This window comes from Dromiciops gliroides, chromosome 1 (genome assembly GCF_019393635.1).
Source record: "Dromiciops gliroides isolate mDroGli1 chromosome 1, mDroGli1.pri, whole genome shotgun sequence".
Classification (NCBI taxonomy): Eukaryota; Metazoa; Chordata; class Mammalia; order Microbiotheria; family Microbiotheriidae; genus Dromiciops; species Dromiciops gliroides.
In genome coordinates this window covers 743466614-743483761 of record NC_057861.1, presented here as the reverse complement: position 1 = coordinate 743483761, position 17148 = coordinate 743466614, and the positions used below count along the sequence as shown (strand labels likewise).

The following is a 17148-nucleotide window of genomic DNA, read 5'->3' as shown; positions in this document are numbered from 1 at the left end:
TAATTATCCCCTTTTACAAGTGAGAAAACTGAGGCAGGGAGAGGTTAGGTGATTTGCCTGGGTCATACAGCTAGTAAAAAAGACTGGATTTAAAGTCAGGGCATCCTAACTCCAGGTCCAGTACTCAGCCACTCAGCCACTCAGCCGCCAAGCTGTGTTAGATAGCCCTCCTCTCTCACCTCTGCATCATCGGCAAAACTGGTACGTATGCCATCTTTGTCTTTATTCAGACCATTGAAAAAATGCTAAACATCATAGATACAAGCACAGATCCCTGGCATTTCACTGGTGCCCACCTTCAAACAGCAAGTCATTAATGACTACTCTTCAAGTCAGGCCATTTGGCCCATTTCATTCTACTCATCTTCTATATCATATTTGCGGTATTTTCCAGGAGAATAGCATGACAAAAAATCAAATATTTTGCTAAAATAAAGGTTAACTATAGTTAGAGTATCCCATTAATCTAAAAGTGTAGTAAAATAAAAAACAAAATTAACCTGTCATAATAAATTCCTGGTGAAACCAAAGGACTCACGAAGGAAAATGCTCTCCACATCCAGAAATAAGAACTGTGGAATCTAGATGCAGATTGAAGCATACTATTTCTACTTTTCTTGTTTTTCTTTTTTTGAGGTTTTTCCCTTTTGTTCTGATTCTTCTTTTGCAACATGACTAATGCATAAATATGTTTAACGTGACTGTACATATATAACCTATATCAGATTGTTTGCTGTCTTGGGGAGGGGGGAGGGAAGGAGAAAAATCTGGACTACAAATCTTATAAAAACAAATGTTGAAATAAATTAGTGCTTAAAGATGGTCAGAAAACTGCATGACTCTTCATGGCAAGAATGGAAGGAGTAGGTCCACAGGACTATGGGCCATTTTTCATTTTTCTTCTTTTCATTTTTTTCCAGGGCCAATGAAACCATCAACTAATGGCCAACCCGTGAATAGTGAACATTTCCATACTTTTATAGTCTGAACCTTAGAGAATGGATAGAGTCTATTATCAGCATTACAGAATCTTGTACTGCACTAGTGTGGTCTCTGAAAACCCAGGGCCACCCGGATGCATGAAACAGCACAACCCAACATTGAGATGGAACTTTTGTGGGGATAAATTAATTTCAGATTGTAGTTCGAAAGACTCACATTTAAAGTGACCACGGTTCATAGGGTTTGACTTCAAAACTCACATGACATGAAGGTGCAAATTCTGTAAGGCATTACCTATTACCATTCAGTTCAAAGTTATTCACCTTCCTAAACAAATGTTTTCAGTCAAGGTCACCATGAAGACAACGCCAGCCCCAGATAAGCCAGTTTATTTCATTCTATTCCATGGTCACTGATTGCACTCTTCCTCTTAACCTACTGCTCAAAAATGCTCAAGAAGCAGGTAAAAGAGTCTAAAGAGATCAATGCAAATCCATGACCATATTGGAAAGACAGCACCAGGCAGAGCCAAGACAGAAAGGCAATGGCGTCACCTAAAAGGCAGCTCGGTATTATCTCTTCCCCTTCCCATTCCTACCCTCGAGCTTCATCTTAGTCCAGATAGAAGCTAATGCAGAAGAGCCTACCAGAATTGTGGGTGGATTCCTTGACTCATCCTGGTCAAGCTGTTTTCTGGAATTAAAAGAATACATTCTATTTACTCAATTTGTTAAAGGATCCATCAGCAAACAAGCTCAGCAAAAAAGTTCTAATTAGTTACAAAAATTAATAATTATAGTAACTTAAATAAGCATATTTTAAATTTGTCTGATTAGTTCATGCTAAACAGAGAAGTAGATACTTGTTTTGGAAGACTATAATAAATAGAAGGAATTTTCAAAAGAAAAGAACTATGAAAAATGCTTAGATTATAGTTAGAGATAATTCAATATTCAGAAACTACAAGCAGGAACTTTTTTTTTAATTAATAAAGTATTTTATTTTTTTCCGTTACATGTAAAGATAGTTCTCATCTTTTGTTTATACAAGCTTTACAATTTCAGATTTTTCTCCCTCCCTCCCTCCCCTCCCTTCCCCCTCCCTTAGACAGCAGGTAATCTGATATAGGTTTTATATATATATATATATATATGTATATATATATATATATATATATACACACACACATACATAATAACATTAATCCTATTTCTGCATTAGTCATGTTATAAGAGAAAAAATCAGAGCACTGATGAAAAACCTCAAAATAGATAAAAACAGCACCAAAAACAAAAGAAATAGTATGATTCATTCAGCATCTATACTCTGCAGTTCTTTTTTTTTTTTTTCTTGGATTTGGAGATCCTCTTTCATCATGAGTTCCCTGGAACTCTTCTGTACCATTGCATTGGTGAGAAGAATATAGTCCATCACAGTAGATCAACACTCAATGGTGATGATACTGTGTACAATGTTCTTCTGGTTCTGCTCATCTCACTCATCAGCTCATACAAGACCCTCCAGGTTTCTCTGAACTCCTCCTGCTCATCATTTCTTACAGCACAATAGTATTCCATTATATTCATATACCACAACTTGTCCAGCCATTCCCCAATGGATGGGCATCCCCTCAACTTCCAATTCCTTGCCACCACGTAAAGAGCAGCTATAAATATTTTTGTACATGTGGGTCCCTTTCCCTCTTCCATGATTTCTTTGGGAAAAAGACCCAAAAGTGGTATTTCTGGGTCAAAGGGTATGCACAGCTTTATCACCCTTTGGGCATAATTCCAAATCAAGCAGGAACTTCTAACACAGACCCTATTTTAAGCTAGGCTTAAGAAGAGTGAAAATGCCCTTTTAGCCCTTCTTTATACCGATAAATATTTCTTGTTCTGACGAAAGGTGCAGTTGGGACTTAAGCCGACCTAAAGCAAGCAATATATAGTATTATGAATTTTTGAAAGCCTCTATTCAATATATTGCTTATATACTAGTTATAGTCTAAAATAAGTAATTGAATAATAAGTTTTATACGAGGATCAGCTAAAAAGAATAATATTTAGACGTTTTTAATGAAATAATTACTTATGTTCTCTGTAGAGGACTATACTGTTTCAAAACCATTTAACCAGACAAATATAAAATATAAAATGCATACAAACTGTCACATCCTCCACAAAACCTTCCCAAATTCTCTTTCTGGAAATGATCTTTCCTCAGGACAATAAGATAATCTATTTAGAGTTAAGAAAGACCTAAGACTCCAATAGTCCAACCTTCTCTTTTTACGGAAGAGGAACTGAAGTCTAATGATGTTAAGTGAACTGCCTAATTTCACGTAGGTAAGTAATAGAGTCGGGATTTGAACCCTTTTTGGGTACAAACCTACCAGCACATTTTGTCTTATAATAAAGCACATATAGTCATCTCAGGAGCATGCCAAATGACAGACAATGCGAGAAAGTGAATGAAGTATTAGACATGGGGGTTCACATAACCAGGGTTAAAATTCTGCCTCTGATATTGGCTAATGGACCATGGACAAATCCCTGAACATCTCAAGGGTCTCAGGCAATTCCCACAATCACAGAATTTGAAAGCTGTAAGGGAGCTCAGGGACGTCTGGTACAACTGCAGTAGAGCAATCTCCAGCAGAAACACACACCACAGTCATTTGGCTTCTGTTTGAAGATCTCCATGGAGGTCAGCTGCCACTACATGAGGAAGCCTGTTTCACTCTAGGACAGCTGTCATTCAGCTTCTCCCTGACATTAAACCTGAATTTACATTTTGTACCATCGCCTCATCATCCTGGTTTTGTCTTCTGGAGCTAAAAAGAACAAGTCTAACCTTTCCCCCACACGAGCAATTAATGCTCCTTACTATTTATCTGAGTTCTCAACTGTTTTGGAAGAGCTTCTAAATCACACATCCTTGATTTTCTGGTGGATACATCTGGACCTCCCTACTACTAATCTGCAAGTAAATTCTCTCTGCATCTTCTGTGGTGTCTCATACTCTACTTTGTGCCAACCAGGCACTTAGTAAAGGGTTGTTGAATGTATCAAAGAATGAGAGAATCTTGAGATTAGATTGAAGCTCATAATTCACATGGTAACTGTCTCTACAACATGCCTGATAAGAGGCTGTCAAGCCCCTGTGTGAATAATTCTAGTGATGGGGAACTCACGACATTTTAAAAATTTATTTATTTATGCTATTACGATCTTGTCAAACACCAACATGTGTTTATGTCCACATAAAAAGTAAAAGGGTTTGTGCGAAACCATGATTCTCTATTACAAACTTTTTATTTTTTTAAAGCATGCCATAAGTTAAAAATGCTAGTCCCAAATATGGCCTACCTGTCAGTAAGTCCCTTTGAATTTACTTTTATTTTCTGGGGTACATTTAAACAATGCTTTATTAATGTTCCTTGCTCTCTTTTCTTAGTCTTCCTTGCAACTACCCCCTTCCACCAAATTCCCTTAAATAAAGATTTAAAAACACTCCATTATAACAAGTAAGCATAGTTGAGCAAAATAAATGCATACATTTTCCAGATCCAAAAATATCTATCTTGTTCAGAACCTGTGATCCAAACACCTCTGCTAGGGTGGGCCCAATTTAAAATGGCACGGTCATTTAGATGCAGAATTGTAATGAAATAGGACACTCATAGCATATTTTTCAGCTTAGAAGAGCAAGTTTACTTAGCTATAACATGAATAAAATATTTAAGAAGAAAATAACATTAACTCAGTTGAATGTTGGCCATAGTGGTGCAACAGTTGAGGCTGAGCGAGAGTAACTGCCGTCTCCTAGCTTTTGTACTAGGACCAGCCAGAAGCTGGGTCAAATACCTGATACTTAGTCTCCTGAACCAAGGTAACTAAGAAGTCATTAGCCTCTCCAGTGCTGGGGTTGACCCTGGAAAGTCATCAGGTACATCACGTATAACTATATTCCCCAGCCCACTTGCTAGGACCATCTCTCCTCCCAGGGGAAATGACTATTAAATCTTTGGCCCTTTACAGGCCTCTGAAAAGGAACTGCCTCCCCTGCTTGTTTCACAAGGAATTGGTAGATAGTTTTGTCCTCCCCCATCATCTGAAAGTAAGTCACCTCCCAAAATCATGCCCAGTATTCTATGCCCTTTCTGGGAAGAATACCCATGACCATATATTGGCAACAAATAAAACAGAGCCCTTCAGTTTCAGATCCCAGGAAGCAAATGGCTGCTGTTAGGGGTACTTCCACTGCCTGCTCCATTCCATCCATGGCCCACTGAAGCCCCTGATGTTGCCCCTTCTTCTGGGGCAAAGCACAGCTTCCCAGTTATCAGACCTAGAAATGCCTCCCCTTTGCCAAAGGTGCAGCCCCTGGCCCCTGGTGCAAAGATGACCAAAGTCCTCACATGCCGAAGCTGAGAAATGCTACCCACCTCGCCCAGTGTGTCAGAACCCGAGAACTGTCCCATGCTGGGCCATCCTATGTGAACCCATGCTGTGTGTGAGAGAGGAGCGTTACCCGCTGTGCTGGACTGAGCCCTGGTGCTGGCACTGCTGGGGCCTCAGTCCTCCTCCTCTCTGCTGGGCCCAATCACACTATGTCTGGCTGAGTCTTGCTTTGCCCTCCTCGACCTGCACTGAGCCTCACTCAAAGGACCAAGCTTCATCTTCGTCTAGATAGAACCTAAAACAGAGAAGCCTACCAGAAGGGAGGGTAGATTCTTTGACTCATCCTGATCAAGCTGGTTAAAGGAATTAAGAGAATACATTCTATTTTTTCAACTTATTGATAGCTGGGATTTATTCCTCTGAAAACTGCCTATTTCTTATCCTTTGACTATCAGCTGGGGAATGGCTCTTCCCTATACATCTAATGAGATTTTTATCAGAGAAACTTGTGACAAAGACTCCCCAATTTCCTGCTTCTCTTCTAATTTTACCTGCATTGGTTTTGTGAAAACAACTTTTTGAACTTTATGTAACCAAAGTTGTCCATTTTTTACCTTGTGTAAATCTCTCATTTGGTCATGAGTTCTTTCCCTATCTATAAACCTGACAGGTAATTTTTTTCCTTGCTCCTCTAATTTCCTTATGTCACTTCCTAATATATTTTAAATTAACTGTTTCCTTCTAATTTCAATTAAACTATATTTTCATGCAAAAGCCTTCCAACTTTATGTAATCCAAACTTTCCATTTAATCTCCTATGATGCCTTACATGGCTAAAAATATGTATATTCTTTTCTATACAAAGGCATCAAGAAAGCTTGCGGACCCACTCAGAGCAAGACAGCTCCCCTCAAGTGCAGCATTGGAGAGTACATTACGGACAGAGTTAAGCATGCTGAGTTGTACACTGTCAGAAATTCTATCACAGAATCAGCTTTAAACATCATGGAGTCCTTCCCTGTACTACAGGAGTTGGACAATGTACCCACACTTGAGGAACTTGAGAATGCAATTAGCTCCCTAAGATGTGGAAAAGCCCCAGGTATAGATGGGATTGCAGCTGAATTGATCAAATGCTCTAAAAACATCCTATTAAAGCCCCTGCATGAATTGTGCCTGTGTTGGAAAGAAGGTGAAGGGCCACAGGAAATGCGTGATGTCCATATAGTTACTCTTTATAAGAACAGTGGAGACAGAAGTGACTATAACAACTACAGAGGTATTTCACTTCTCAGTATCATTGGGAAAATGTTTGCCAAGGTCATCTTGCTAAGACTGCGTAAACTTGCTGACCGTGTTTACCCCGAATCACAATGTGGCTTTCAAGCAGGGAAGTCAACTATTGATATGATTTTTTTCGCTTCACCAACTGCAAGAAAAGTGCTGAGAACAAAGAAAACCCTTCTTCATTGCCTTCATAGACTTGACCAAAGTGTTTGATATGGCTAAGAGAGAAGGTCTTTTCGAAATTCTCTCGAGAACTGGTTGCCCTCCTAAAGTCCATAGCCTCATTCGCTCCTTTCATTGCAACATGCAGGGTGTTGTACAGTTCAAAGGCAACACCTCTGAAGCATTCACCATAAACAGTTGAGTCAAGCAAGGATGCGTGCTTGTTTCCACGCCGTTTGGATTTTTCTTCTCCATGCTGGTGCGTCATGCTTTTGGTTCATCAACTGATGGCATCTATCTGTATTCCCAGTTGGACAGAGGCCTGTTCAACGTTTCACGTCTGAGATCCAAAACTAGAGTGAGAGGTAGCACCCTTAGAGACCTGCTATTCGCCGATGATGCTGCACTTGCCTGTCACTCAGAGTGTGAATTGCAGACCTTGATGGATCGCTTCTCCCAAGCTTGCAGAGACTTTGGCCTAACCATAAATCTTAAAAAGACCAAAGTCATGTGTCAGAGTGCTATGTTGCCTCTGTTGATACACATCGGTAGCTACCAGTTGGATGTCATAAGCCAATTCTCGTATCTTGGCTCTATTGTCAAGTGACAATTTGTCGCTTGATTCTGAGATCAATCAGAGGATTGGGAAAGCTACTTCAGCCATGGCTAAGCTTGCTAAGCGTGTCTGGGCAAACAGTAAACTGACAAGACGAACCAAATCTGCTGTCTATAGAGCAAGCATCCTGAGTACCCTACTGTATGGCAGTGAAACATGGACTACATATACTAGACAAGAGAAGAAGCTTAACAGCTTCCACATGCACTGCCTTCGGTGCATCCTTGGCATATCTTGGTCAGATAGGATCACCAACACAGAAGTGTTCAAACGCGTGCAACTTCTGAGCATCTACACGCTACCGAAACGAAGATGACTGCGCTGGCTCCGTCACGTGCACTGCGTACAAGACGGGTGTATTCCTAAAGACCTACTCTATGGTGAGTTAGCCTCAAGCCAAAGACCTGCTGGACACCCCCAACTTCGCTGCAGAGATGTATGCAAGCGAGACTTGAGGGCTCTGGGAATAGACATTGGCGGCTGGGAGGAGATGGTCAAGGACTGTGCCCGATGGAGTTCAGTACTCGGGAGCAGCTTGCGCACAGCTGAGATGGGCCTTCAAGCTTGGGAGGAAGAAAAATGAATGAGACGCAGGAACCAACGGGCAACAGAGAGCGCAGTTTTCCGATGTCCTCATTGAGGCAGGAGCTGTGGCTCCTGTATCAGACTGCACAGCCACACTGTGGCCAGTGGCCACATGGTCATCCGCGAATGGTGGAAGCCTACTACCCACTCAGTAATCACCAGTCATCCACCATATCTAACTTTTCTAAAATTTTCTAAATTTTAAAATTCTATTTTTTAAAAATATTTAAAAATTTATTTTTTAAAATTCAATTTTTTAAAATTCTAAATTTTTTCTAAATTTTCTAAAATTCTATCTTTTTATTTTCTTTCTAGGTCTCAAATAGAACATAACAGTTCTAACCATTACAGTTGTGTTTTCCATTTCTCCCTATAATTTGATTAAATTTCCTCATAATACTTAGAGGCTATGCCGAGAGAGTGTATTTATATTATTTGATGATGCTTTCAAGTATAATTCCTTTATAGCTTTTCAATACTGTTGTCTTCTCTGAAATCATAACTTTGCCTTTTTGAGATGGCCCTGAGCATGCTAAATTCTGCTCCAGCTCTTCACTTTAACTTTGTGTGTGAATATTTAAGTGTGTTTCTTGCAAACTGCATGTTCCTGGTATTCATTCTCTAATCTATTCTGCTATCTTTCTCTTTTTTTTTTGTGGGGCAATGAGGGTTAAGTGACTTGCCCAGGGCCACCCAGCTAGTAAGTTTTAAGCGTCTGAAGCCAGATTTGAACTCAGGTCCTCCTGAATCCAGGGCCGATGTTTTATCCACTGCACCACCTAGCTGCCCCTATCTTTTTCTCTTTTAATGCTCAATTCATGGTATTCATCTTCACAGTTATTATTGTTCTATATTTTATCTTCTTTCTATCTTTGTTCACTTCTCTCCTTTTTATAAAGATAGTAAAAGGAGGCAGCTAGGTGGTGCACCGACCCTGGATTCAGGAGTACTTGAGTTCAAATCCGGCCTCAGACACTTGACACTTACTAGCTGTGTGACCCTGGGCAAGTCACTTAACCCTCACTGCCCCGCAAAAAAAAAAAAAAAAAGATAGTAAAAAAAGAAAAGAATTGTGAGTAACATACTCCCCTATAATTGAGATGGGATCTCCTCCTCCCCTGTCTTCCCTTTCTTGGCCTCACCAAGACCCTTTTCTTTCTTTCCCATTAACTCCCCTTTAGGATCCACCCATTAGGGTTAAGCTTGTGATGATTCCTTCCCCATGTTGCTGCCCCTCTTAGGCCACACCCCTTGGCAATTTCACAGCTGAACGTATTGAATTTAAACACGAAAACAATGTCACGTTCAACCCTCCTGTGTCCAATTCAAATACTCATGGGAATCATGAGAATGTGCTTCACACCCCTTCTCTGTGTTTTTGTATTCTTATTGCACATATCTGAGAACCACTAAGTTCTCACACACTTCCTTTCCATGTCCTGTGCTGTTTTTCAGTGTCTTTGTGTGTTTCCTCAGCTCATGATATTTTAAGCTCCTTGAGGTCAAGGAAGGGTCTTCCTTTCTCTTATTTGTATCTCCAGGACTTTAGCGCTGAACTGAACAGAGAAGTTCGCCCCTTTCTTCCTTATTTCTTTCCTAACAAAACCACCTCCGAGCCCTCTGTCTGACTTTTAACTCGCTCTGTGAAGCACCTGGAAGTGACACTTGTTCCTTCCAAGTCCCTTCTTCCTTTGAAGGTCCATTTTCTCATGCCGACTCTAGTATGATCCTGACTGCAGTTCTTTCATATGTTTTCTCTTTGACCTGCGAACTCTAGACTTTGGCTATATGTTACAGGGCTTCTTTCTATCTCAATCTGCCCTTTGGTTCTAATAAATTTAAACATTTTCTTGAAATATGATATGCAGGGTTATTTGTTGTCATTTCATGATTTTTAGGGAGTCTAATGATTTTTACATTTTCTCCTGTTTACCAGCTCAGCTGTTTTTGACAATAGAGAATTTCTATTTTCTTCTATTTTTAAATCCTCCCACCAGAGTCTCTACAACAGGCACTTGAATCTGCTTCTTGGCAAGCTTAGCTATTTATCCCAGTTCTGTTCTCCAGAACCAATCCAACTGTAATCCCTCTTCCTCCAGACAGCTCTTAACCTATCTACACACAGCTCTTATACCCCTGAATCCTCAGGGAGAATCTTTTCTAGTTCCTTCACTGATCCACCCAGGCTAAGAATCAGACTTTTAACTATAGATTATCCCTGACTGGGATAATCTATAGAAATGGGAGAGGACAGGAACCTGCTGGACTTAAGCACAGACATACCAGGAGAAATGAAATATGACAGGAGTGGAGAAAAACAAGGCCGGAACCAAACAGTTTAACCAAATCCTGTGGGTATCTTTCTTCATATGGTGTACTGTGAGGTCCTTTCTCTACTCCATTTTCAGTTTGAAACCCTCGAGATCACATTCACAAGTCTTCAAAAGCCAGTATAACTTACCCACCGTGACCCACAATTGCTATATGAACAAATAAAAAAATCAATCAGGGCATTCTATAACTTCTCCCACAATAGGTTAGGATTGGCATTGACCTATTATGGATTGCTCCGATCTGGAGGAAAAAATATTTTTCAACTCTGTGTGTATGTATGTATTATGTATGTATGCTGAATTTTACATGACAATCACAACATCCTCATTGTAAGATCACAGATTTAAATTAAAGGTAAAAAGTAATCTTAAAGGAGAGATCAGGCTAACAATCTGATTTTAAAGAACTTTCCTAGTATGACACATCGTCACTGTCAGATGTCTTTTAAATTTACCACTTGATTCAGAAAAGAATATTGAAAAATACTAATGTGTATATGTGTTTAATTATGACCAAACTTCAAAATAATTTAATCAAGTCTGAAAGCAGGAACTTAAATGAAGTTCCATTATAAAGCAAAGAAAAACCTTATAATAAAGGGTTTTTAAAAAAAATTATCCCAGAAAGATTTAAATAAGTCTCTAGCCATCCTACACATGGTATAAGATAAGAAGTAGTTCATTTTGTCTTTGACTTTCATTTCGGACCCAGTGCAGGTCCAACCTCCTGACATCCTTAGGAAGAAGTTATTTTACCTGCTTTGTCCTGCCTTTTTCTTCTAATAACCTCCCCAAATCCCCTGACCTAAAAATATGATGGATTTATTTACATTGTGGTCCTTTCTCTATCAGATTCAAATGTCTTTAAGGTAAGGAATGAAGCCAATGCATAGCACGGGAGAATTCAGATTATAGGCACTTGAAATGTCTTCATACTCAAGAAAAGTAAAATATTAAAGTATTAAGATATTAACAAAAGAGGCCTCTGATAAGGCAGTGAGGCATTGCTCAAATAACCATTTAAATTTTACTTAAATTTCTTTAAAAAGTGTCCAAAATGACATGTGAGATCATTTGTTGGTGGTCGAATACAAATATCCTCAGTAGTTCTTATGAACACTCCTAACAAAGGTCAGGATCAATGCCAACTTGAGAACGTAAACTAGGAAATCAAATCCAGACAGACATAAGGAATCAGAGACATGGATCCATTTCCTCAAAGACTGTTTTCAAGCTTGGCACAAACCTCCTCTCTGATTATTAGGGGTACTCCTACTGGGTCATTCATTATCATTCAAAGATCTGTCAGAAAGCACTTCTATGAGTTCAGAATAGGTAGGAACGTTAAAACAATACACACACATATTTAATTACCTGCTAAAGGTTTCCCCTGTAGACAGCATATATAAAATGTCAGGAATCACCTAAGAACAGAATCCAAGATTAAGACCTTGAGCAGGACTTAACACAATTTTCTAAATTAAAAATCTTAAGTCTAAAAGGAAGGGGGAAAAAAGCCCACTTACAAATGTGCAATTATTTATTTTTCCAAAGCACTTTCACACAGATTATGTCATTTGATTTCTACAACAACCTGCAGGTAAGCATTTCTTATTTTACAAATAAGAAAACTGAGGTTCACAGATGTTAATGCGGCTTGCCCAAAGTCATACAAAAAATCTGGGGCCAGCTGGGGCACGAAGGGAGGAAAGTCCTACACTTTGGGCACACCTATGGACTATCTACTGCTCTCTTAAGCACCTGAGCAAGCCCAACGTGGTTTATCCCACAGGACTCAATCCCCTGCCATCTTCTCTTCTCCTTCCATAATATTTGTCACTCTCCTCAGATCCCACAGATTTAGTTATGCTGATGATTCTCAAATCAGCTTAGCCAACCCAAACTTCTCTGCTGTCTTCCCTCTGGAAATGTCTAGTAGATATATTAAAATAAATGAATACAGAACCGAACTCTACTTCTTCCCCTAAACACTGCCTATCACTATCCTGGTCCCCCAGGGATTGTCCTTGACTCCTCCCTATCTCTCACCTTATTGCCAAGTCCAGTCAACTCTCCATAACATTTCTCACATACGCCCCTCATCCCTTCTCTGTCATTGTCATCAGTGCGCATAGGTCTTCATCACTTCACACCTGGATTACTGAAACACCATGCTAGGGGCCTGGGACCTCAAGTCTGATCCAATCCATACTCCATTCAGTAGCCAGTTATTTTCCTGAAGTCCAGGTCTGACCATGCCATCCGCCCCCTACTCAATAAACATCAGTGGCTCCCTATCGCCTTCAGGATCAAACAGAAAACCCTCCATTCGGCATTCCAGGCCCTTTCCAAGCTGCTCCCCTCCCTACCTCTGTCATCTTCTTTCCCCTCGTATCCTCCAATCCAAGGACACTGGCCTTCTCGTCGCTTCGTGAACAAGGGCCTCTGCCTCTAAACCAGAGTTACTCTCTCTAGAGTCCCCCTGATGCGAACACTCTCTCTCCTCACCTCTGCCTCCTGGCTTCCTTTGCACCCTCTTCCAAACCCTCTAATCCTCTTGCCTTCCAGCTGTGGCTTGTTTCCCATTATCCTGTGTGTGTTCTAGCTGCTTTGGGACAGACACTGCCTCCCTTTCTGTCTGCAGTGCTTAGCATGGCCTGGCACACAGAAGGCACTTAACACTTCCTAGCCAATCACAGTCTAGGGTCACTGCCTGGGTCATCATCATGCTCCCCAGGGCCTTCTTTGTACAGAGATAATGATTCCCCGTGATTCCTTCCTGGTGCTGAGAATTTGACACGGAAGGAAATCTCCAGGACCACTAATGACGGCCCAGTGCTTGAGCAGTCATGCACCACACAACACAGGTGATTATGAAATACATTAAGTTAAAGTCATTTAAGAATCTCTAGCAGGTATCACTTGATTTTTTGCCTTATATTTTCACTTTTGCAAAAATTCTTATTCATTTATTTCCTCTCCCTCCCCTCAAGGAGAAAAAACACAAAATAAAACCCAAAGCTCTTCTAATGAATATGAAGAGCCAAGCCAAAAAAGTCTTTCCTTTAGCATTTTAACAGCCTGAATCAGACAGGTTTCTCTCAAATGTCTCTCCTGAGAAGCTAGAGAGATGTGCCAGGAACAAACGCACCTTCCTATAGGGGATCTGCTTAAGGTTGGAGGTTTAGACTAAAACATGGATGACTGGCTCCATGGATATGCTTATAGTTAGAGCTGTGGAAACCTACTCTTCTTTATTTTATCAGGTCTGATAGAGTCTTCCATTCAGAGTCCAACAAGAAAAACTGCTTTTAAAACCCAGTATGGGGGGGGGGAGCTAGATGGCGCAGTGGATAGAGCACCGGCCCTGGACTCAGGAGGACCCGAGTTCAAATCCGGCCTCAGACACTTAACACTTACTAGCTGTGTGACCCTGGGCAAGTCACTTAACCCTCATTGCCCCACCCCAAAAAAACCAAAACAGTATATAATCCCCCAAAAGAGAAAAAGACCTATTTATGCAAAAATATTTATAGCAGCTCTTTCTGTGGTGGCTAAGAATTGGAAATCAAAGGAAAGCCCATCAATTGGGGAATGGCCAAACAAGCTATGGTATATGATGGCGATGGAACATTATTGTGCTAAAGAAATGACAAGCAGGATGATTTCAGAAAGGCCTGGAAAGACTTGTATGAACTGACGTATAGTGAAGTGAGCATGTTGTGCACAGAGACAGCAAAGCTGTTGAATGAAGAACTGTGAAGGGCTTAACTATTCTCAGCAATATGATGATCCAAGACAATCTCAAAGAACTATTGAAACATACTACCCACCTCCAAGGAAAGAACTGATATTAACTGAACACAGACTGAAGCATATTTTTCACTCTTTCATTTTTTCTTTTATTCAATTTTTCTTGTAAAAAGTGACTAATATGGTTGTATTTTACATAATTGTACATGCATAATCCATATCCGATTACTTACCTCCTCAGGGAGGGGAGAAGAGAAGGGAGGGAGAGGAGGGATAAAATTTGGAACTCAAAACTATAAATAAAAAGTTTATTTTTTTTAAAGTGTCCAATGTGAGGTGTTTTGTGTGTTCTCAGAATGGGCCTACCCAGGTATATCTCTAGAAGATATGGAAAGTTCTACCACGTCAGAAAATAAAAATTAGGAGGCATTTTTGCACTGTTTTCTCTCTTGAACGTATACATGTTTCAAGAGGTTCATATATAATAAGAACTATAATTTTAGATTCAATAGATGGTTTAGTTTTTTAAATTTTCTTCTTACAAAACAGAAAAATATGGCAAACAAGGGTAATACCTTTTAGAATACGAACTCATTTGTAAAGGATGTTGGTAAAGACTACAAATAATATTGCCTCATAAATCAAAAAGTGTTCAAAAGAAAAAGTATGCATAAAGCTTGGAAAGATGTCTGATGAAATGAGATCTCCTTGAAAGAATTTAAGTGTGAAACCAGGAAAACAACATATAACTGAAACATGGAAATGATCTTTAATATATTTCTGTAGAAGCTAATGTTACCACCCCACATTAATTTTGACATAGGTATATGGAATCAATATGGATCAATTTCATCTCTCTAATGTTCACTAGGTTTTCTGATAACCTTTTTACAGGTTAGAAAATTGAATTGGCTGGATTTCACCTTATTTTTAAGGGATTCTCTTCTGTTGTGATAATAGTTAGCATGTGTAATAAGCAAAGAAAAGGACTACATACATCAGTTCTTAACTGTTTGCAGCTATTAACAATGGGTCTCTGTTGTTGCAGCTTATCCTTGGCAGATATTAGGTTTTCATTAAGACAAAATACTCTTTCTAATGAAGTTGTGCATATGTGGGTGAGTGTAATTTTTTAAAAAAGTAAATAACAATTGTTTTTAGCTGAAGAGGTCCATTTATCTCTAACCTAATAGTATTTCTCTATCATTATGGTGTATAAACTTAGCAGATAAGCAAGATCTAAATTGAAAAAACAGAAAACCTACCTTTCTAAAGATTAAATAAGAAATCATAGCAATAACTGGAAGCAGTAATGTCTTTGTGTACCTCAGTGGAGTCTGAAATACAACAAATAATTTTAGAGAGTCTATGAATATGGTTTTACTTCAAATAGAGAAATCGTTGTGGATTTTTTTTATTAATGAGTAACACAAGAATAATTCCTGTAAGAAAAAAAGCCCATGCCACAAAAGGATTAGAAATTTCGTTGTCCTCAAATATTTAATTTCATTATCTCCTTAGATAACTAGTCCAACAATTAGAAAAGAACTTAATTTTATCATTAAAAATGTTAGCAATATTCCATCAAATGTAATGCTAAAATTTTGCTCAGCTTTTCCACCATTTGATTTTATCCTTTATTATTTGAAGTACTATTCAATTTCTCTGCCTAATGAGACAAATCAATCTGTCACCGATGGGATTCTTTGTTGTCATTAATGTTCATAAATCTTGGGCTAAAATGTCAGCCTGCTTGAGGTATTGGCCCAGCTCTACATCTATGATGCCATGATCTTAAAAGTCATCAAGACCTAGAGCCTAAGAGACAACACAATGTAGCAATGTAGACCCAAGGGACTGAAGTATAGAAGACAGGAGAGTTGATTCTACCTCTGGCACTTAGCTATGTGACCCTGGTCAGGTCACTTGAACACTGTGTACATCCAACATTTCCTTAGGACTCAACTAAAAGGTAATGGTTTGGGTGGGAATTCATGAAAGAGTGTAGGGAACTTCCTAAGATAATGAAATTATAGAACCTTCAGCTATAACAAGAAATAGCAACTACTGAAAAAGTACAGCTAAATAGCCTTCGAAACGTGTTATTCTGCTATATAATGAAATACAGTAAATAAAATAACTTTATCCAGACCCTCCTAAATTAAGAGACCTGGGCTCTTGTTCTGCCTATATAGTGGTACCTTCTTAAAGCAAGTCTGTTATTGGTGTGGGCTTTTGTTTCCGTGATTGTAAAAGGGCAACATTCTCCAAGAAGGCAAAGGCCCTGTATTATTTCCACCTTGCATCTCACCAAATGCCCATAAAATAGGTACCTGAGAGATACATTTGTGGATAAAAATAACCTATAGGCCACCTCTCAAATGCTATAATTTCATGATTTTAAGATATAAAGTCTGCTTAATAACACACTTAAAAGGGAAAGGGAAAACAAGAGAAAGAAAAATTCAGATAATATATAAACAAAAAATATTAATAAAGATCTATTTAAGAAAGAAAAACAAAATATGATATACTTAAAATGAGCTTTTATTACAAAATCACAATATCTATTTAGGTACAGAATTCTATCTGAACTGAGTTTTACAATTTATCATAAGAAGCTGACAAAATACCTTTTTGGAAATACCTTGTTATCAATTTGCTAGAATTCCAAGTACATAAGATTTGAAATAAAATTAAATTTCTTTAAAAATATTCTATAGTTGTTATTCTTTCCACTAATTCAGACTGGCTTCGTTTCCAATTAGACCTAAATTCTGAGAGTTTTCCCTCCCAACAAGTAAAAATGCATCTAGTTGCTAAGCCAAATATCATAAAGTGACACAGACTTGAGAGTCTGGGACCAAAGAATAACAGGGGGAAATGCCTGTAATTTCTCTAAGTAAGTAAAATAGCAAAAATGTCTTACCTCCTTTTCCATAAAGTCAAATTCAGGCGCACAGGTGTACATTAAAGTGTCAAAATCTGTGTATCTTAAAATTCTGGCAGTTATGAGGTCACTAAGTTGAATCTGGTATAAAATTAAGTAAAATACAACAATCAATCA

General features: G+C 38.9%; 1 protein-coding gene across 1 annotated transcript in view; it reads right to left on the bottom strand.

Moving 5' to 3' along the window:
- LOC122735668 (probable C-mannosyltransferase DPY19L1) overlaps positions 1 to 17148 on the bottom strand; it is a 130581-nt gene that overhangs the window by 25381 nt on the left and 88052 nt on the right. The window contains 4 exon segments of the mRNA XM_043977402.1: positions 1586 to 1635; positions 11703 to 11752; positions 15347 to 15418; positions 17011 to 17112. Coding sequence (XP_043833337.1) covers positions 1586 to 1635; positions 11703 to 11752; positions 15347 to 15418; positions 17011 to 17112 — 274 coding nt within the window.